This window comes from Protomyctophum bolini, assembly GCF_963924005.1.
Source record: "Protomyctophum bolini genome assembly, chromosome: 12".
NCBI lineage: Eukaryota > Metazoa > Chordata > Actinopteri > Myctophiformes > Myctophidae > Protomyctophum > Protomyctophum bolini.
In genome coordinates, this window is record NC_137873.1 from 26,570,109 (window position 1) to 26,592,827 (window position 22,719).

At 42.5% G+C, this 22,719-nt stretch overlaps 2 protein-coding genes across 2 annotated transcripts; one reads left to right on the forward strand and one right to left on the reverse strand.

Annotated features, from left to right (window-relative positions):
• Window positions 1–351: 351 nt before the first annotated feature.
• On the reverse strand, window positions 352–18,744 carry ptbp2b (polypyrimidine tract binding protein 2b). The gene is made up of 16 exons (XM_080778559.1): window positions 18,649–18,744; window positions 17,825–17,846; window positions 17,360–17,408; window positions 16,976–17,139; window positions 16,196–16,267; window positions 16,033–16,104; window positions 15,623–15,781; window positions 15,008–15,118; window positions 14,393–14,564; window positions 11,181–11,293; window positions 7,920–7,953; window positions 7,118–7,210; window positions 6,675–6,791; window positions 4,447–4,546; window positions 4,276–4,353; window positions 352–3,350 (listed from the first exon to the last, which is right to left on the reverse strand). The coding sequence occupies exons 1-16, from the start codon at window positions 18,654–18,656 to the stop codon at window positions 3,221–3,223; spliced, it is 1,494 nt and encodes a 497-aa protein (XP_080634685.1). The 5' UTR covers window positions 18,657–18,744; the 3' UTR covers window positions 352–3,220.
• A 672-nt stretch (window positions 18,745–19,416) lies between these two features.
• On the forward strand, window positions 19,417–22,311 carry sumf1 (sulfatase modifying factor 1). The gene is made up of 2 exons (XM_080777577.1): window positions 19,417–19,607; window positions 19,786–22,311. Exons 1-2 carry the CDS (start codon window positions 19,473–19,475, stop codon window positions 20,833–20,835), a joined length of 1,185 nt encoding a protein of 394 aa, XP_080633703.1. The 5' UTR covers window positions 19,417–19,472; the 3' UTR covers window positions 20,836–22,311.
• The last annotated feature ends 408 nt before the right edge of the window (window positions 22,312–22,719 follow it).

Consider the following 22,719-nt stretch of genomic DNA (forward strand, 5'->3'; position numbering starts at 1 on the left):
AATGATATTGAAGTAGCCCAAGTATGTTTGCAGCTTGTTAATCTGTGAAAGAAGTTCTTATTCCTTACATTATACATTTTTAACATGGGTCCGCTCATTTGACCGAATTCATCCACCTTTTTCTTTAGACATTTAAACCTTTGATGCGATCCCCAACTGCCCCAAGACCTGTTGCATAGAAAAAGAAAGAAAGGTGTTCATGTATATCCACAAGGACTGAAAGAAAGAGTACAGAATATTAGAGATGCTGAGGGAAAGAAAGGAGCGAGAGCAGAGAAACAGGAGTGAGTAGAGATAGAGGTTTATTGAAAGACAGATCATGTCGTAACACACATGAACCATCAAACTTGGGACTTGTCGGTAGAAAAGGTTTTAATTTGTGCCATTGTTTTCCTTCACATTGGACTCAGAGACTGAAAACAGGTAGAAAATATACAACAAGAGAACATAAATGTGGAACCACCAGAAGACCACCAAAAATCATTTTTGCAGATTAACAGGAGGATTAGAGTGAAGAGGCACCCCTAATTGAAAAGCATTTAAAAAAAAGCATGATTTTCATGTTTTCTATATCGTCAAAAACCATGAAAGACGACATAGTATGTCATCTAAAACCAGACCGTATGTCGTTGAAAAGCATGATTCTAATAATAATAAAAAAATCCTTAACACAAAAGTTTACCGGTATATGATGTTCAAACACTGTTAACATAGGAAGACACACTTTAACCGCAACAACCATACTACAGACTAAAGGCACATGTACTTGGTCCCAACAGGTCACATTTCAAAGCCAATCAGACAGACACCAAGACCATAATCACATGTTCAAAACTTGTCCAATAGGATGACACTAGAATGCACTCCTAAGCGAGGGGGTGTGTGAGAGTGATAGAGATATGGGCTTGTACAGTATTATTCTACCACAATTCCTCCTTGGTAGGGACTCAAAGGTGGGTCAAAAATGTGAGTGACCCTTTAAGGTTATTCAGGAATTAGACTGAATGCCATTTAAAAAATATGTGTCTGCATAATTTCAATATGACAACCGCTCCTCTACAAAGTGATAAATAGGTGGAGAAAATGAGAAGTTGCACAATGTGCAACTGGGTATAATGTGGTTTGGCAAACAAAAAGCTGATCATACTTGGTTACTAGACATTTTCCGTTAGACAAAAATGACGTATATGTTACGGCTGACCCAATCACTTTGATGCAGGCCAATCTGAGCTTGAAGACTTCCATATCTTCATCACTGGGATGTTATAAAAAATATATATTTAAAAATTAAACAAATTAATTTTGTGCGAGCAATGGCTCTTAAAAGCGAATTCCTGATTTCGGCTTTATACTGAACTGTCTTTTCTAAATTATAAAGTCAGTCGGTAGAGCACTCAGTCAGTAGAGCACTCGTTTTTCGATGACAAGGTCATGGGTTTGATCGCCGACAACTCTGTGTACAAGTGACACGGCTAGGGTTGGAGAAGTCGTGAAATAAGTACTGGAAGCTGGTAGGTGTTGGGATCCACCTCAGCAGTTCATCTCCCAGGGGTCTAGTGCATTGAGAAATGAGGATAGACTCTGCCTGATACCGACATAATAAGCATCTTACGTACAGTGTAAATACTCTTCTTTCTAGATCTAGAAGGGGAGGTGAAGACCCTGCTCTGCTTCTGAGTTTTCTTGAATGCACTGTTGCTTTAAAGACAACATTTAAGTGAGCTCCAAAGACAACATTTAAGTGAGCTCCAAAGACATTTAAGAGTTAAAACCTAAAAAGTGTATCAACCCAGTGACCACTCAGTGAAAATCTAGACATAGAAAAATGATCGTTGTGTGCCTGTCCAAAGGCTGACAGGAATGACTGTCAACTAGGGGGGGGGGGGTTAAATGCTATAGCATTAGTCTCACTAATAATATTCTTCTTCGTACACAATTAACGAAGGATGATGATTACTACCTTTAAACAGAGTTGATGTGCTTCCAAAACATAATGCAGACGTAGAATACGCACATCGACAGGCTGGGTGCTGGACTAAATAAACTTCAGTAGGTATTGGATGGAGCCCGCACACGATCTATTTGATCTTCATCGGGTCATGTCCTGACCTGATGAAGATCAAATAGATCGAAACGTTGTCAGTATTTCAATAAAGAACGTCTTTCTTATACCTGTGGTGTGCAGGCTCCATCCAATACCTACTTCCAAAACATAATGCCTTGTAAATTATCAACGTTTCATAAAACCTAAATAAGTCAATGCTTTCATTGTCATTCTCATCTGGTCTTTGACTAAAAAGATAGCCTTGAACGCTTATAATTCACAGACTCCGCTATTCCACTGCGAAGTACCAGCCTAAGTCTACTTTGTTTTTGAGTGGTGCTAGCCATTCCTATGCATGACTATGTGTGTGTGTGTGTGTGTGTGTGTGTGTGTATGTCTGTGTGGTGTGTGTCTGTCTGTGAGCACGAACGTACCATGGCAATACCGCTATAGGGCGCGCACACACAGACAGCACCACTCAGTTCAGACGGGTCTGATTTTTCAGTACCTGGTAGCTCTGTTGAGGTTCAAAACAAGCCGGGGATACCAAATTATCGACTCCCCATGTAAGTTTGTAAGCCGTTTTTGTATTGTTCTGTATTTTGATTTTATGGTCTATTTTTTGCAAATATGTCTCCTGCATGTCATTAACTGGTGTTAGAAATCCAGGAGAGTTTGTTTACTATAGGTAATTTTGCAGTGAGATAACACTGGCAAGTTTTTCTATTAGCCTTATCCGCCTGCTACTGATTTTCCACAATGTCTAGTGACTATAATCCATTGCACTTGTAAATATAGTATGGAGCAGTACGGGTGAATCGCTCTGTTTCTTTAGGGAGTCAAGTCTGGTGAATGTTTTCGTTTTCTAGGAGGAATTATTGTGTTTATCAAAGAGGTAGCTTGGGTTTTTATAATTTTGGCTTTGGTTAACCCTGATGTCAAGTTTCACTGTTCTTTTTAAAAACAAAACGTCCCAGTGTGTTGCCGGTTCTATGCAATGGAAAAGTGAACGCCTTCACCCTAAAGCCAAAAATTCTGTTACAAATATGCTAATTTGGAAAGCCAAGACACTGATTTACAGTTGAGATTATAGAGAATTGAAGATTAATGAATGTAATTTGACAAAAGGTGACGTTCTCCAACGTCACAGTTGTGAGGAGTAGGAGTACTGGGACGTTAGATTGTCGACTTGGAAAAGGAAACTTTAAGGTGGTGATTCGCTCCCATGTCGTAGTTGTGAATCTCAAGCAGCCCCTGGATAGCCTCCTCTACCGCAGACATCTGGATCAACGCCATTTTATGGTCCCTGACAGAGGGAAGGAGAGGGAGAGAAACTTTGTTAAGACTCAGTAATAATTAGGGATGTGCCGAAGAGACCTTTTGGCCGATATCGATATCAGATATAATTAATTGCCGTCATGGCCGATAACCGATATTACCGATATCGATATGATCTCATTCTGTATTGAAAAAATATAATAATTTTGTCCATTCTGAAAAATCCATGTAACAGGGTGTCTGCACTGCAGGCTTAGGCAAGTCAGATATAACTTTAATACCTTTAGATCTGTTTAAGCTGTTACTTTGGGCTTGTTTATCTGTAAAGACAGACGATTAATTAATCGGTCTGATTGATTAATCGAACCGATGCCGATTAATCTAAAAACAACTAAAATCGGCCGATTGCTGATTAATCTCCCATCACTAGTAATAATAGATAAATGTACTATTCCACAAACATCTTTATTTGTTTCATTGCTTCCCTTAACCAAGGTAATGTCATACATTTTAACAGTAACCATTAATTACAGAATTGTTGAATAAGTTCCTTCTCTTTCAAAAGTGTGTCCTTTGAATTGCGAATTCCATTGGAAGAAATTAAAATGGTAATAAACAATTGTTTAATACTTTCAGTCGTAAATGAACACAGAAAGTGAATCCATCATGGACTTTTCATAAATGCTTATTTGTCATAATTATTTAGTCTTTACATAGGTTCTTCCACACTCGCTGTCTTTACTCATTCAAACATGCACTACATTTGATGAAACATTGAATCTGTGCTTTTCCTTGTCGAATAATTGTTTGTTTTTTTAAACTGAGAACATATGAACTGCCCATGTAACAGGGACATCTAGGACTTGATTAAATAGAGTTTGGTTATGAAACCGGGATATGGTTTCTTGCACAAAACAAATGAGTTGCCTGTCAAACAGATAAACGTTTCTTACTGGAAGAATTTGAAGGCCTTGACTGATGCTCCAGCATTGGAAAACAGCAAGCGCAGGTCATCCTCAGATACACCCTCCCTGAACACAAAATATGCATCTTAAAAATCCTTGTCTTAGAAATCAAACCAGTCCTTATTCAAAGAGGATTTATTTGTGTCCAGTGTGTCTTACGGTATATTGGAGAGATGTAGCGTTGCTGAGGGAGGAAATATGTTCTGAAAATTCTTGGATCCAGGCTTCTTAAAGCGATGGAGTGGAGAGCCAGAGAAATCTGCACAATATAGAAGAGACAAAGACAAATTAATTGAGGTTGTAGATGTTATCAGGGCTCGACAGTGCGAGCAGGTACTCGCATTGGCTAATTAAAAACATATTACAGTGCGAATTGTGAAATGCAATTTGTAGCACCCGTGTGACTACAGAATTTGACTAGCCACTAGATGCCTGCGGCACCTGGTGTCGTGGTTACATTTTTATACTGAGTGAGTGTGAGAGAGAAGTTAGAACGGACAAAAGGATTTATGTAACTCATGTTGGCTGTTAATGTTCCATTTCCACCATGCTATTGCTAATGGAATCACGGGTGAGTAAACATATATAAACAGTCCCGAAAAGAGTTTGACAATTTGGCTATAATCTAGTAGGCTACTGTAAAATCACAGATTACATTGCCAATGCTCTCAAACCCAGATACATACAGTAGCATGCGTAATGTGCGTCACAGACAGTAACCAAAATAACAGACATATTACAAGCCCATTAATGCACTGCTCATGGCCTGTCCACAGCTCCATTAATGCACTGCTCATGGCCTGTCCACAGCTCCATTAATCCACTGCTCATGGCCTGTCCACAGCTCCATTAATGCACTGCTCATGGCCTGTCCACAGCTCCATGAATGCACTGCTCATGGCCTGTCCACAGCTCCATTAATGCACTGCTCATGGCCTGTCCACAGCTCCATGAATGCACTGCTCATGGCCTGTCCACAGCTCCATTAATGCACTGCTCATGGCCTGTCCACAGCTTACAGGGCATTTTGGGCATATAACAAATGAGGCGCGCCACACGACAGCTACAATAACGGCTACTAAACCAAATAGCCGCTACAGTGGACTCAGGACTAACATACTGTAACATACTGTAACTACTAAACCAAATAGCCGGTACAGTGGACTCAGGACTGTAACATACTGTAACATACTGTAACTACTAAACCAAATAGCCGGTACAGTGGACTCAGGACTGTAACATACTGTAACTACTAAACCAAATAGCCGGTACAGTGGACTCAGGACTGTAACATACTGTAACATACTGTAACTACTAAACCAAATAGCCGGTACAGTGGACTCAGGACTGTAACATACTGTAACTACTAAACCAAATAGCCGGTACAGTGGACTCAGGACTGTAACATTGCATGGTCATCATGTGACGTTGATTAGTTATAATTCACGAGACATAGACAAAACGAGCTATATCGTGCGATGATCTTGTAAAACATTTCCCTGGCTAGCCGGGGCGCCTGATGGAGGGGAAAGGAACTGGTTGGAATCACCAACTTGAAGAAACAACTTGGACACTCTGGCATGAAGGAAGCATGAGTTCAAGTCCGTTGCTCTCCCCTTGTCCCCCATATATGGGGACTAGGTTGGTGGAGAGTGTGTAGAGCCCAGGATCACATTAGATGATTGACACAGGGGTGAAAAATGAGTTACAAAATCATGGGATAAAAAATATATTTTTAGATCTTGTAAAACATTTAAGCATATATGGCAAGTTAACTGAAGTTATGTAGCTCATTTGGTGCGCCGCAAACAAGAGGCCAGCCAGCGTACGGTAGCAAGTTAGCAACAACAACAACCACCACCACCAGAGCATTTTTGCTTATAAATGCCTCCTCATTGACCTCATATCACTTTAAAGAAAAATCACACCCATGTGAACTGAGTGGTGCAACTCCCCTCTCCCCCTTTTTTCCAAGTAGCATATGTGCTACTTGGAAAAAATCCTTAGCGTCGAATCCCTGGCTGTTATCTCATTCACTATTATGTTAACCCTAACCCCTATTATGTCACATGTAACGTACATTTCACCTACCATAATCGAAAGGATAATGCAACAAAAAAAAAGGAAGCTTACAGCTTGGTCCCATTGCTGTCCTTAGCTGATAGTAGTGTGGTGAGTGCATTAAATGTATAGTTTCCTGCTTGATGTTAAGAGTTCATAAATGATGTGCTAATGTGTCCCTGACCCTGGTTACATATGAAGAAGTCTCTGAGTGGATGCGATCACACAAGAACACACTGAACACGCAAAATAGCCGCCGTGTGAATATGATTATGGTGTTGACTGTAGCTAAACAAGATGCTTTGAACAGATCAGTCCCGTCTTACCTTTAGTGAGAAGCTGATCATCCAGTCCCTCTCTGGGCAGAGCAACAGTTTGGTGCTTTGACAGTGTAACTCTCATCACTTTACCAAACATCTTCTGGCCATTCAGATGACTCATAGCTATAGAGGGAGAAGACATGTTGTGATCATCAGGAGGAAGTTAGAACTATATAGCATTCATGGTTTTCTGGCTCATGACTGTGGGTAAAGAAAATTGTGTTAAATTAAATATACAGAAGAAAAATCAAAGACACATTTTTCAGTCTAAGTGAAAATAAAATAAGTATATATATATATATATACTTATATATATATAAGTAATATTATTCCCCTTTGACCTGTGTTATTCACAAGTCAAGGAAGAATTGTGGCATTAAGGCAGCCTACAGAAAAACATTAAAATGCTTGGGGTGCCTAGCACTGAGTCAGATGAAACTGTCACTCACCTAGTTGAGCCTGGTTGGCATCTGATAACTGGATCAGAGCACTGTCTTTCTTGTTATAGAGGATCTTCACACGCTGCACATCACCGTATACACCTGGAGACAGATGGAGTGAGGGAGAGTACAACAGAGAGAGCAGGGTAGGAGGAGGAGATACAAGGTTGATAGGATAGACAGAGCAGGAGAGATGGAGCCGACGGAGGTTCGAGAAAGAGGAGGATGTGAAGGATGGAAGGAACAAAGTTAGTGTCGGAAGGACAAACTGAAAAGGAGAGGTGGAGCCTTCCCGTGTGACGACAGCTAACTGATTGTGCTCTCCGTGGCAGTCTGTGGGATTGCTAACCAGTTGGTCAATGTGAGGAATACGCTCTCACTTGACCGCTTTACTGATGACAACACAAAGAGAACTCTTATAAGGTGGCTTTTCGCTGCGTCTCTCTGGCTGATAAACTGACCAATATATTACCTAGCTGACTGACTGAAAAATGTCTGGTTGGTTGACAGGTTGATAAGACATTCTGGCTGGCTGGCTGATCCAAGTGGCGGACTGGAAACTGACCCAAACTGTAGATGCTATATGCCATCTTGAATAATCTTAAATATGAAGATTAATGGGTAAACTACGACTGCACTGAATATCGACAAGACTTGACAGGGAGAGACCGAGAGAGCCGATAGAGATTAAACAGTACATAGAGAGAAAGCTAGAGGTGTAGAGGTCAACTGTACCCAAGGGGGATTGACAGTATAGATGCACAGACAGATAGTAGAGGTGAATAGATTGAATATTAGACGTTAAACATACCGAAGAGGGTAAAGAGACTTTGAGGCGTGACCATCTTTAGAGAGAGAGACCGCAGAGCAGAGGACAGGAGAGGAGGAGCAGAGGAGGAAGAGGAGAGACGGAGGTAGAGAACCATGGACGGACAGAGCAGACCGCCAGCAACGGAGGAGAGAAGAGGTGGTGGTTTCCACGACGATGGAGGGGAGTGGAGCAAAAAGATGGAAGGCATGGGGAGGTCAAATGGCAAAAGCAGTCAGGTTAGACCAGTCAGTATACAGTGGTAGGCAACAGAGGGCAGTGGCAGGCAACACAAAAGGGAGGGTCGAGGGGAGGAGGATAGAGGTGAGGACAGGAGGATGAAAAACAAGAAGAGAACAGAATGCCGACATTATATGATGCCGTAGCGAGAGAAAAAAGGTTGGAGTGGGAGGAATAAAGTAACAGACAGCGAAATAGAGGGAAAAGGGGATAAGTGGTGGTAGGGAAGGAGATAAGTGGTGGTAGGGAAGGAAGGGAGGAAGGAGGACAAAAATCAAAGCATAGGTCAGTAAACAGCATCAGTGGAACATTAACAGAATCTGAATGATCGCTGGTTTGAATCCAAAACAACTGCACACCCCCGCGCCCCTCCCAACACACACACACACAGCCAACTCCTATAGTTTTTTGTCGTCCCCACCACACACACACACACACACACACAATTATTAATGATGGGTGAAAAGGAAGCTAATTGGGGGGAACTGAGGAGTAAATTGAAGTAAAAAGAAACAAGTGGCTAAGTAAGGGAGTAAACAATGAGGAACAGGGGGGGGGGGGCATGCGGTGGCTAGCCAGTCAGGTCAGATGTAGAGTCAAGCTGATGGCAGTAGCCAATGGGTTAGAGACAGTTTATGGGGGGGGGGGGGGGGGGGGTGAGATTGCAGCCAAATGCCACTCCGAGCACTAGAGGAAAGACAACCCTGTTTTTAGTATAAAGGCCCAGTTGTGTAGAACAAGTAAAGTAGACCGATTACAGCTCATGAGTTACTATGTGCACCCCTGTTGTCGACTTTGAGGAATTGCTTTGACTCACAGAACCTTGCATGAGGATGGGTTGGGTGTGGCATCTTTCAGGACCTTTCACTGCTTCGTCTCAACCATTGCTCTATAGCTCTGGTCTCAGACACCGCTGTGTATTTTTTGACATTCCGTTTCTCTCCAAAGTTGAATGTTGCCACTACTGTTAACTACACAGGTTCATCCCGATGTTCTGGGCATCTTTGTATAGTTAGTGTTAGTAAAAAGCAGGTAAAAGAGTAACGTTTGAGCATACTAACATCAGTCACTCTACCATTCAATGTAAGAGCTGGCTGTTTACACCGCAGATACGTCGTCTCCGCCTACAGGAAATACGTTTGCTGCGACCATGAGACCCATTTCTGAATTTGTCTATATAGAGTATACGGGGGTCTATGAACATGTTCGTAGTTGGCACTTGCCGTACCCTAGTCTAGGGGTCAGAATATGTGGTTGGGGATACTACCATTACTTTCCTGCATAGAGGAATGTTTGGTGCCCCTAAGAGGTTTGAGTGTGTGCCAAAATTATAAACAAAAACTTACACAGAAGATTGTTTCACTTGCAAACGTGTTTGTGACAATGACCGTGGACGTTGAAGCCGATAAGATTTGTGAATGAAAACTTTCAGGGGTTCACAAGAGTACAATAGGAAGACAACAGAAACAAGTCCCCACAACTTTTTTGTTATCCTTTTATTTTAGCCTTAATGTCTTACTGTACTACCTGCCGTTCATATTTCAGACTAATAAATCAATCAATATTCTATGCTATGCGATGCAAGAGTGCAATCTAGCAAACACCAACTCAGGACTCCTGAATCGCTGCCTTCCACACTCTGCTATCCAACGTCGGGGTCTTGAGCTCTACAGTGTCGCTAGCTAAGCTGCCGCGCCGCAGTGGGTCTGTAGGTGGTGCCGCACGCTTCTTTCCTTTCCTGGCTTTGCATCACAGAGAGAGGGGAAAGTAAGGCCTACATAGTATGAACTATGAACGTCAAAGTGCCGTAGAACCATCAATAGCTTTGCAGTCTTTTTGTCATTATGTGGGGGTCAGAGATCAGCTTTAGTAGCATGACAGAATAAACAATGGAAGCCACCTTCAAGAGACCGCTATAAAGAAAGGAAAATAGAGAAAAGGACTACAACAATATAGTAGATAGAGATTTACAGAAACCAAAGACTTGAAAACAGAAGTTACAAACTGAGAAATCCTGCAAACATTCGATGACGACAAATATGAGTGGACAGAACAAAATACAAGATAATAGACCAGGAAATGTGAATCTGGAAATCTAAATTGTAAAGAAATATTGTAGATTGTAGAGAAAATAACACTCTGTAACCAAAGATTGTCGTTGAAATTGATTCGAAACCTCCACGGTTAATCTGGCTTGGCCCAACAAACTCGATTGACCGTGTTCGAGGGTAGGAAGAGAGGTGAGAGGGTGATCCGTCGCTTCACTAGCGACTCCTACATGTTGGTGAGGGTCTGTTGTGCAGTGGGGTGCTGAACTAGGAAGAACAGAGTGCACCTCTACACACGTTTTGTCCTCCCCATGAAACTCCTCACTGTCCGGTCACAGGTATAAAGAAGTGGACTGGCAGTGTCATGTGTAATGGAAGAGACCCCTGCTGACCTACATCCTTCCTAAGACCAACCAGTAAGGCTCAGCAGTTACAAGAGACTACAGTACAAGGGGACTTGGGAATCGACAGAATGACTAAATCGGGAGAAAGGTGGGGCGGAAGTTCAGAACAAAAGGTATTGGGGCAGAACATTTTTAAAGGAGAAAAGATTCTAGATACAACAACAGAGAGAGGGGAAAGTAAGCCTACATAGTCTGTGGAAAGCCTGTTACACACACACCCCCCTCCCAATCAAACATACAATAAAAACATTCACTTACGATATAGCATTCATCATTCTCCCATAATAGTTTCTCCCATTTTTTGAAAAAAAGCCAATGGTACACACTGTGTCTCTCTCTCTGACGTGCACGTACACACAGCCATCTCAAATGAGGTACACAGTCTGTGTCTCACTGATGTGCACGTACACACAGCCATCTCAAATGAGCTACAGTTTCAACCAATGTATTACAATTCAAAATTAACCTCAGTCTCACCTTTTCACAGACATACTGTACATGACACATACAGGTATACAGTGCACACAGTACACAGAGCCCACACACACACACACACGTTTGGTGTAGCGTACCTCGTCATTCAGGTTGGACGCCAACAGGACTCCTGAAACGCCGGACCCAGACAGAGCGACCCGTCCAGCATGTGCTGCCGCAGCGGCAGCGGCACTCAACGGATTGATGGCTCCTACGAGGACAGCAATGACACGACACAATGAACACAACAACGCCATAGAGCACAATACTGTTAGTCAGTTAGATCACAGCAGCAGCAGCAGCACGCGGCGGGACCTGTGGCTCCTGTAAGGAGAAAGGGTCAACAAATTCAAATGCATTGATGGTATAACACCATCTTGAATAATCTTAAAGCATCTACGTTTTCCATACATTTCAGTCAGTTACAATACAGCCAGAAAGACAAAAATAACTAGAAAGAGGCAATTCTGGGAAATTGCAAAGTGTGATTGCCTACATCGCAGCCGTCGAAAATGGAATCGCTTTTGGCTCCGCGTTGATTAAGCCACCCTCGACACGTGATTAAGATTTGGGATGGATCGGACATTCCGTGCGTGAATTGTGGCGTTTTTTGTAAAATAGGCCCCTCCCACTAACTTCGGAAGACGATTACGGCCGAACGATACAGAAGATCTAAATTCTGACTGTGCTGTTTTAATCAGATAGGTCCGGAGATGATGTGTACTGATTTTTGTGAGATTTGGACAAAATCTGTAGGAGGAGGAGCAAAAAGTGTGTTTTGAACAGAATTCAAAATGGCGGGAAATCTATCTAGACGCAAATGGGCGCCTATATGGGGAGATGCGTCATGACCCAAGGAATCCAGGGGAAAAAACATTTTGATTTTACGACCTACGGTTCAAGAGTTATACCCAAAAAACGTAAAGTTGGCTGTTATAGCGCCACCATGAGGCCGACCGGTATACTTCTAAGGTAATTAATTTTAGTAATTATGATGAATCTCTCCTCCAAGTCTTGTAAGTATAGCCCTTACGGTCTCAGAGGAAAAAATACTTGAAAGTGAGTTTTTGCATTTTCCCATTCATGTCTATGTGGAAATTCTAATTAATTCATATCAATTAAATTATCCAACAAATGTCTTAGCACACGATTCCCGATGTAGCCCGTCGTTTTGACATATGGCTCGAGTGCGTGCGACAAAAACTGTGGGAGGAGTAGTGCGTCAAAATAAACAGAGCAGTAAAACAATAGTATGATTGCCCTCAGGGCAATCACACTAATAAAGGCTAATTCAATATCATCCTCTACACATCAAACTTTACGATCAAAGTGCTGATGCAATTGGTGTTGGGTGTGGGGGCCAGGAAGGATGATTTAGGTACGGTCCAATTGCCTCCCCCAAACACTTTTTGGTTATACCTCATCCACAAGCGTTAACTAATAACAGACTCCTAAAGAATAAAATGCGACCATTGACACCTTATGGCAATAATCCCAACATTAAACACTCGCACAGAGTGGGCACTGGTTAGGATTAAATGTAATGTGAGGGGAAGGATTAGAGTCTTTACATGCCATGCCCACACAAACAAAACACAGCAATCTATGCATACATTACATCCCATTACCATTCACTTCACATACAGTGTAGCTCTGCTTTCAGTCCTTCCAGAGGATTTGAGAATTTGCAAAGAACAGAATAAATGCCCTGCTATTGAACTTTTTTTTAACTAGAATATCACCACACAATAAAAGTATCCATTTGCAGAAGAAGCACATTTCAAGTTTAGTTACCGTAACTGAATTTACATAATTTACTGCACTTTCAACAACATTTAAATGTATTGGGAATTAATTTATTTTTCATTGGTTAACAAAGCAGTGTGCAAAATGTATTAAGAGCAAATTCCCAAGGACAGCTTGGATGGACTGTGTGCTGAGGACACACCAGGGTGAGGAAATATCAAACAAACAAACACTGGGGACATACTTACCAATGGCTTTATCTACAATAAAGGGATAATTAAAGGAATGTAGACACTTCTATTGTGGCCAATGACCCAGTGGAAGTAATTTCCCTGCCCTGGTGTTTCCAGGCAGAAGCTCTAGCACAAGTATTAAAAGACAGAGTATAGCAGCAGGAGGACAGGGAGAGAGACAGAGAAAGAGAGGGGGGGGGAAGAAAAGTAGAAAAAGGAAAGGATAGGTACCTCCACCCTGCGAGAGGGAGAGAGAAGACGAGTAACCTCCTCCACTAGAGTAGGAAGCTAGCGCTCCAGATGGGGTACCTATAAGACAATATGACAACTACGTTTATACCACACAAAGCTAACCCACGCCAATTCACTTTCACATGTAGTGGTGTGATGTTAGCTAGTACTGCTGAACGGTGTACCTACAGTACGCGACCTAGAACAAGAGACCACATCTCTAAACTATGCTAGGAGTCTAGACAAGGACAATATCCAACTGCATTACTTGCCGCAATAGCTGAATTAGCGCAGCAACCTTGGAGGTAGATGCTTGAGATAACCTGCATAACTAGCTACAGCCGGACTGAAATCAAACGTCAATATGTTTCCATAGTGATGGAATTTCTATTGACTTTCTGAGCATCGGTTTCGTCCAACTTCTCAAAATAAGATATCCTTATTATGGAATGCAGAGATAAGCATGTCACAACTACGCCCCATCCCCACATGGGAATTTTCAAGTACATGTACAAGAGGGAGCGATAGAAATCACTGAGGGGGAAAAGAGATGAGGAAGGGAGTTGACCCAAAAGGTCTACATTATGTCGAAAATGGTCGATGTACAAACTCATAATGCATCTTTCAACTCAAGGCGTTGTAGATCTGCTATTTTAGCCTATGACATGCCCAAATAGGGATGCTACGGTTCAAGTTTATGAGGGTGACCAATCCCTGTTGACCCTGCCTTCCCATCTCCAGTTGACCGCTGTGTGCCTGACAAATCTCTCTTCATCATTGTGGACGATGCAATTCCATTAGAGTGCCCGTATACTACAGTCTACACTACCAACTTAGAGTTTACCTGAATGCTCACTGACCCAGTGGAGGAAGAAGAGAAGAGAGGGGATAGAGAGGAGGGAGAGAAGGAGGGATGAAACAGACAGCATATTTACCCAGAACGACAGCCATCGCCGTGTCTCTCCGTACCAGAGCATCGCTGGACATAATCTCTGCTGCACTTTACTTTATCATTTTTTTTAATAACTCTCGGCTGAAATCTGTGACAGACTTACTGCTCACTAGCAAAACAAGGGACGGAGCAGCGGGTGTTGTCTTACCCAGTAAAGATGAGTGGTCCTTGTTGCCGGACCCCTCGTCTCCAGTGGGCAGGTCAGGTCGTGTGTAGTCTCGGCTCTTGTCGTTGTTGTATTTGACGTTGAGGCTCACCAGCTTGCTGAAGTCTATCCTTAGTGTACAGCACGAGTTGTAGATGTTCTGTCCATCCAAAGACTGGAGGGAGGGAGAAAGAGTGTATGGATAAAATAGGGGGAAGATGGGAGTTAAGCACTAAGGCTTGGGAATACCGTGTAACAATGTACCGAATAACAAAACGTGCTTATATCTGATAATATGCAGGGCCAAATCGGCGATACCGATATTTATATTTACATCATCATTACATACATCTGTTATATATCATTTATATCTACTCTGTGTGTGTGTGTGTGTGTGTGTGTGTGTGTGTGTGTGTGTGTGTGTGTGTGTGTGTGTATATACATAATTGCTTTTTTTTTTAATTAATTTGCATCAATATCAGTCAATAGCGGTGAAATATCTGTCAATACAGGTGGAATATCTGAATTATCGCCATCGGTTTGATGGCCATATTGCATTATTCATGACATATCAATAATATTGTGCATCACCATTTAATTTGTTGGATGTCAACCTACCAGTTTAGCTTGCTGGGCGTTGACTGGATCACTGAACTGCAGCAGAGCTTGAAACTGGTTGTTCTTGGTGAAGGTTATGATTTTCATCACCGTGCCAAACTTACTAAAGATCTGCAGGGAAGAAAAAAAACGTTAGTTCACCAACACAAACTTACAATAAACATTTACATTGGCCGGTGGTGGTATAATTAAGTAGCAGGGAAACCAATGCTTCCCGAGGCCGAGCCATATGGTCCATAGGTCAGAAACCTATTTCCTGTTTCTGTAACGTGAGGCGGCTTGATGTACTACATCTCCATGAACATGACGCTAGCATGTCACAGGGACTTACTATACGCCCAATGCAATACTTGATGTTGAGTGTAAAGCAAGGAGGCATTGGGTACCATTTGTATAGCCTTTGGTATGACTCGGCCAGTGATTGACCTACAAGCCCACTGTGCTGGTAGGTGGCGATAAATATGGTAGCTTATAAAGATTAATGAAATTCCTAACTCCTAAACGTAACTAATAAACACAGAATTTGAATATTCTTGAATAATCTGAATATTGGAAATAAAGAAATACCTGTTGGAATATTCTTGAATAATCTGAATATTGTCAATAAATAAATACCTGTTGGAGAACATCCAGTGTCACAGGGTAGAACATGTTGTCAATTATGATGCGCAGAACGGGGCTGGGGGGTGGGGCCAAGTCCAGAACTCCAGGCTCAGAAGACGGAGAGCTTCCATCCTGAACAGCTGACACCGCCTGCAGCACCGCCTGAGCTCTCTGAGGTCAAGAAACAAACGCATCATAGACAATATTAAATGTGCCATCTCATATCGCCCTGAATAAAAACAAAACATTGTGGGCCAGCAGCGCCACTAGGGAGGACAAAAAACAAACACACCAGCTGGATCAGGGAGAAAGTGCAAAAGTCTTGAGAATGAATGGTGCGTTAAGACTTGCTGACTGAAAGTGCATATTCTATGTCTGTAGTGTGTGTATACCACGAATATTACATGTGCCGGTTTGTGTACCTGATTCAGAGCAGAGTCAGTCTTCAGTTCCTTGTGGTTAGAGTACTGGATGAAGACTGGTGTGTTTCTGACCTGTGTGACAAACAATATATTTTCTATCAGACACATATTCAAGTGTAAAACTAGGTAACAGGTCATCTATGAGAACAGGAGTGTTTCAAACCTGGGGGGTGACAGCTGTGTAGTAGTTCACCATAGTGATAGCCGCTTCCTCTGTCCCCAATTCCAGAAATGCCTACAATATAGTGATATTTAAATCAGTATTGCCATACGAGGTTCACATGAGGAAATGTTTAACCGGATTTGGTTTTGAGACAACCCGTAGACAATAATTTGAAGGAAGGAAAAACAACATCATAGATAGCTCGGCAAGGCTGCTCTTGTATTACAACAATAAGTATGGCATTGATTATGACATTTATTATACATGCAGCAGTTCACAATATTAATATCACAGTGATTGGCTGTTAAAGAAAACTGTGAAATAGCTTGCCACATAATTAAGGTAGTTTTTCTGTGGAAATAATTTTCCCTCAAGGGGTCAATACTAGTGTAGATCATTTCAGCTGCAACCAAAAGAAGGCTTCACATCTCAAGTGTCAGTGGGTGTATTCCTAGACCTAGAGCAGGGGTTCTCAACCCGTGGTTGCATTTTCAAAAAGAAAATGCAACTGAATGGCTGGAAAATGGAAATGCAGAGTTTACATATAGTACACATTCCCTAATGATTATATCTAGTTTCAGTATTTATTTATGGTGTATTGTCTATTATTACGATTATTGTTTGCAGCCAATTTATATTGGGGGTCGGGAGGGGGCAGGGCAGGGGCCAAAGCATTTCTGGGGGTCCCCGGCCAAAAACGTTGAGAACCCCTGACCTAGAGGACTTTCTGGTTGTTGCAGTCGATGCGACGGTCAAAACGTTATTACATTTATTATTTACCTGGTTCTTTCCCTTTAGCATCAGGATGTTCGTGACCTTTCCAAAAGGCAGTCCCAGAGCGATGACTTCGGTCTCTGAGACCTCGTTGGGAAGCTTCCGGATGTGAAGAACTCGGGAGGGAGGAGATTCATCCAGTCGCTGCTTCTTGTTGTCACTCCCGTTGGCTGCAAAAAAAAGAAGAAGTTAAACCACAATAGCAGCGATTAAAGCGACAAACTACATAAAGCCATTTTTAACAGAAGCCAGGGATATGAACATTTTTCTTCATCTTCACTCCCACACACAGACACACAGGTTGGCCTACCACACTTTTTGCAGCTTTTGTCTCTGCTAGAGTGAACGCAGCATGAGACTATCATTAGGTGTGAACTCAGTCCGACTCACCAGTCATAGGAGGGCTGCTACCGTACATGTTGAGCTCATCTGAGCCTCTCTGAAAGAAGACATTCAAAGTTTAAATAACTGGAAGACTAGACAAACATTTCCACGATGCACATTTTCAGAATTTCCCTAGCATTTCAAATTACATCTCAATTCAGTATTACATCTTCATTCATTAGCAATAATATGAACCACTCCTCCAACCATGTAAAACTAATTTGAGCTGGAAAAAAATGTAGTTAATATGAATCAATTAACAACACCAATATTGTCCATCAGCTGTTGCATATTATATTATATATCTGGGTTATGGTGAGTTTGATTTGAAAATGCATATAGCCTACATGCACATTATATGCACAAAATAAAGGATAAGCCTGAGTTTTTCATTTCCATTGTGACGCTGTGTGTGCGTGTGCGTGTGTGTGCGTGCGCGCGCGTGCGCGCACGCACGCACGCAATCTTTACCTTCAGTCCAACCGCAACATCACTGGTAGGGATGGAGAAAACCAAAGGGGGAAAAGTGGAGTAACAGCAGTATTTTAATGGTTGACATTTAACTGCATGCATGAGTTTTACATTATGCAGCAATGCAGATGAAATGTCCATCATCTTAGCCTTGGATCAAGACCACCCGAGATGTATGTGATCGATTTTGTATATTTGCATATTGATATCCAAATCAGAATCGATCAAAAACACCGATAGTCTTGATCCAAGGCTATGCATGTCAAACTGTTACTGTAAGGAAATATAGGATATATAGTACCGCGACCTTACAACAATGACGCGATCACAGCAATGTCACAGTCACACAATAATCCACCTGCCAGGACAGTGCAATAAGTGCATCCTGGTTAGCATGTTTAGGCCTCTACAGTTAGAATTAAGCTGCAGACAAAAGAAAAGCCTGCGGTTCATAACAAAGGAGGGACTGACATTAGCGCTATGCTAGGCTAACCCGGCCGGCTAAAGAAAAGGCCCATTAAATAAATGACATTGATGACATTATATTTCCAATTGCATTAAAAAAAGAATAAATAAAAATACAGTTGTAAAAGAAGCACCAAGTGTTGTTTTGTTTTTTTAGGTACCAAAATACAACATTGGTTGTGACCGTTTCTATCTACGCTAATAACCAACGACATGACGCTAACATGTAATTTCGCAAACAACGAGTGCATAAGTTCAGGTCGGGGGCCACGTCTGTGCAAGTGTATTATCATTTTATTTTTGCAGAAAATGTATAAATGTCAATTAAATGATCATAAATAGAAGGTGGTTTTATTTACCCGTCCATTGCAAGGTCCTGCTGGCTCTTATTTCAACAGCTCGAGCTCCTTCTAAATAATACTGCAGCTGCAAAATGGATACAGCTCACTTTTCTCTTTAAAAAAAAAATCCAACATCATGGAGCTTTACCGCCCCCCAGTGGCACTGTTCAGTACAACAAAAAGCTCCAGCCCCAGCTCCTCTTGTGTACTGTAAATTCTTATGGTCCCTTCACACTCTAATTGGTTATAATAATCAATATATTTCTTAATGATATCTCATCTGATTTCTATACTTGTTGTATAACTTGTTGATGGCGCTTCTTATTCTTATTTGACTGATTGATTGAACATTTTATTCACAGTTTGTAGAATGGGTACATTTCAAACGAAAGCACAAGTCAATACAAAACTGCTACGAGGATAAAACCATAATAAAAAAAGGACTAAATAAGCCTTGTTTACATCAGGGTCCTTGGCTTTCATCAATTCAGCAGAAAAGGGATGTCTGAAGTGGGATTCGAACCCACGCCTCCAGGGGAGACTGCGACCTGAACGCAGCGCCTTAGACCGCTCGGCCATCCAGACTGATAGACTACTGTTTTGCTGCATCTCTTTTCCTTACTCTGAATCTGTACATTTTGTAATATTGACTGCTGCTTGTACTGCCTCTGAGCCGTGGTGGTATCTATCTATCTACCTGATTAGATACATAGTTATAAATGGTTATATCACACTTTCCAGCTCAGACCAGCTGATTGGTCACGTGATTTTTGCGGAAGTGTGTGAGCAGCGCGTACAGATAGAAGTAGTCGAGCATGCAGTTTTAATAACTGCGTTGTGTTATGATGGTCATAATGCTGTTCCGTTGCATTCTAGTGGTAGTTGTAGTAGTCAACTGTCAGTACTCTGTTGTTGACGCGCTTCAGTCAGATCATATACCTGTTGTTGCAGCGGAAGCTGAGGGGAGCATGATGCAGGTATGTCTTGAAATGTTTTGATAAATTGAAAATGGAGGACCCTAGTGCTTTTTCTGGTTTTATCCTCTTAGCAGATGTTACAATTGACCTGTACTTTCCTTGAACTGTACCCATTCTGCAAACTGTATTCTGTACTGTTTACATTTCTGACAAAGTATTCAACCAATCAATCAATCAGGAGAATCCTGGCCTGAGCCCTGGATCTGAGGAGAGCCCAACGGAGGGCTGTGGCTGTGGTGGCCACAACCTGAACAGACAGAGAGGCCACCTGCACGATGATGAAGATGATGATGGAAACCCAGCTGTGAAATACTCCAAAACAGCTAACGAGGATCAGATTCCATCTGAGAGTGTGCCGGGCGGACATTATGATGAGACATACATGGTTCTGATCCCTGGAGGACAGGTCCTGATGGGCACCAATGACCCCGGCATCCCCTTAGATGGGGAGGGTCCTCAGAGGAGGGTCCACGTGGACCCCTTCTACATGGACGTCCACGAGGTCACCAACGCACAGTTTGAGGGCTTTGTCAACTCCACAATCTATGTCACCGAGGCGGAGAGATTCGGAGACTCGTTCGTGTTCGAGGAGATCCTGAGTGAGGCGGTGAAAAGCCAGATCACCCAGGCGGTGGCCGCTGCCCCTTGGTGGCTGCCGGTGAAAGGTGCCCACTGGAAGCAGCCTGAAGGTCCAGAGTCCTCTGTCATGGACAGATCAGACCATCCGGTGGTCCACGTCTCCTGGACGGACGCGGTAGCCTACTGCTCCTGGCTCAACAAGAGACTCCCCACGGAGGCAGAGTGGGAGCACGCATGCAGGGCCGGGCTGAAGGACAGGCTGTTCCCCTGGGGAAACAAGCTGACCCCCAAAGGTCGTCACTACGCCAACCTCTGGCAGGGAGAGTTTCCCGCGCGCAACACCGGAGAGGACGGATTCGCCACAACGTCGCCCGCGATGTCGTTTCCCGCCAACGGTTTTGGCCTGTACGACATGGTGGGGAACGCATGGGAGTGGACCTCCGATTGGTGGACGGTCCACCACGACACGCACCCACTACACAACCCCACTGGACCTCCATCGGGAACGGATCGGGTGAAGAAGGGAGGCTCCTACATGTGTCACAAGTCATACTGCTACCGGTACCGCTGTGCAGCTCGCAGCCAGAACACTCCAGACAGCTCGGCATCCAACCTGGGCTTCCGCTGCGTGTCTGAGGAGCAGCGGTGACCACTGAACTCTGACCCTTCTACACCTGTCGCTTTAGGACAGTGGTTTTCAACCCATATCAAGTCTCATTCGTTATTGGCCACCACGGACCACCATTTGATGAGATTTAGCCTCTCAGACGCAAGACTTGTCTTAGAATATTTTGTTGTTGAATAAGATTCCCAGAACTCCATGCTGTATTGATGTTGGTACCATAGGAGAAATTATAGGCAAAAAATCTTAATAACCTTTTTTCTACATTCTCTGTACAGTAGACTTCATGTAAATGAAGTAATGCAGAATGATGTTTAACGATAATTTCACTTCTGAGAGCGTAAAATGAAACCAAATAGTTTTACGCTCTCAAGAGTTAAAGATCTAGTAAGGGTCCATTTGGTTACCAACTCTCCATCATTTAAGTTTAACTGTGGACCACCTGGAACCCCCCCAAGGACCACTGGTGGTCCTCGGACCACTGGTTAAAAACCACTGTTTTAGGAGGTCAGGACAGGTCAGCGCCCTAGGGTTCAGCTCCAGGACCCTGTGTGTGCCAGCTGTGGAACGTCCCATTATGTACTGTCTGTGCCAGCTGTGGAACGTCCCATTATGTACTGTCTGTGCCAGCTGTGGGTGCTGCTTGAGAAGAACAGTGTCCCACCTTGCCAAGCCCCGCTCATCCAGTACAGCCTGCTTGGACTAAATCAATTTTCTATTTTTGGACAATACAAAAAAACAATGTACAGTATCAAGTTATACAAAACAAACAAATATATCGTTTAATTGGATATTCTGCTGGTTCCTGTTTTTACAATAAGTCTTTCCTATGGGAATATATATACTGTATATCATTTATATGAATTTGATATACATGGTATTACCATGTGGTGTTCTTGCTTACTGTAAATCACTCTGGATTAAGAGTGTCTGCTAAATGCCTAAATTGTATATTGTTTAAAAATGCTGTAATTGAAACGGGGATGTTTATTGTTTATATAGTCCCTGCTCAAAATTTAAGTTAAGTTAATTGTGGCCACATTATATATCCCACTTGTTTTGACAATAGAATAATCCTTAGACGATAATAGATTGCACGGTGAATGTAGTGAACTCGACACAATGATCATTGCACACACACACACACACACACACACACACACACACACACACACACACACACACACACACACACACACACACACACACACACACACACACAGCTTCTCCCTCTGGGCATCCATTTATAGAAAGTCCATTCTTTACCAATTTCAGAATGTGGAATTGAATGACTATCAAGGACATAGGTTTGATAGACATACGAACTGTTGACAACTGTTAGTTTGTTTAGAGCTGAATCATGTATTTCCAGTATGATGTGAACTGATGCTCTTTGATGATCTTTATGGCTCCTATAAATATTCGGTGTCCATTGAGGATATTCACTCACTGCCACGTCTGTACGTTGTAATGAGCCGCTGCAGCGAACTTGTAATAAATGAGCTTTCCCTGAGGGATCCTGGTCTCTGAGCGCTTTGCTTCTAAACCACTCATAATCCACTTTGACAAATGGCAAAAAATAGTCGTCGGGTTGCAATGTGTTGTGAGCTTGTCGATATTGTAGCCTGGACCAATAGACCAGCGGGCGCCCCATGATGTGAACATTTTGTAAACTATAGAGGGAACCAAGTACAGAACCAACTCAGGACATGCATCAGTACAAGACTCATTTATGTCATATATATCATATTTAATAACAGAAGTAGAATCTATAATCAGAATCCCAATCAGGTTCAGATATATGCACCAACACACCTCAGAGAGAATACAGCATACAATTAGGCCTACTGCAATCTGCGTCAGTTTTTCCTGCTGCTTACCCTTGGATAAACTAAACTTACACCTGAACAA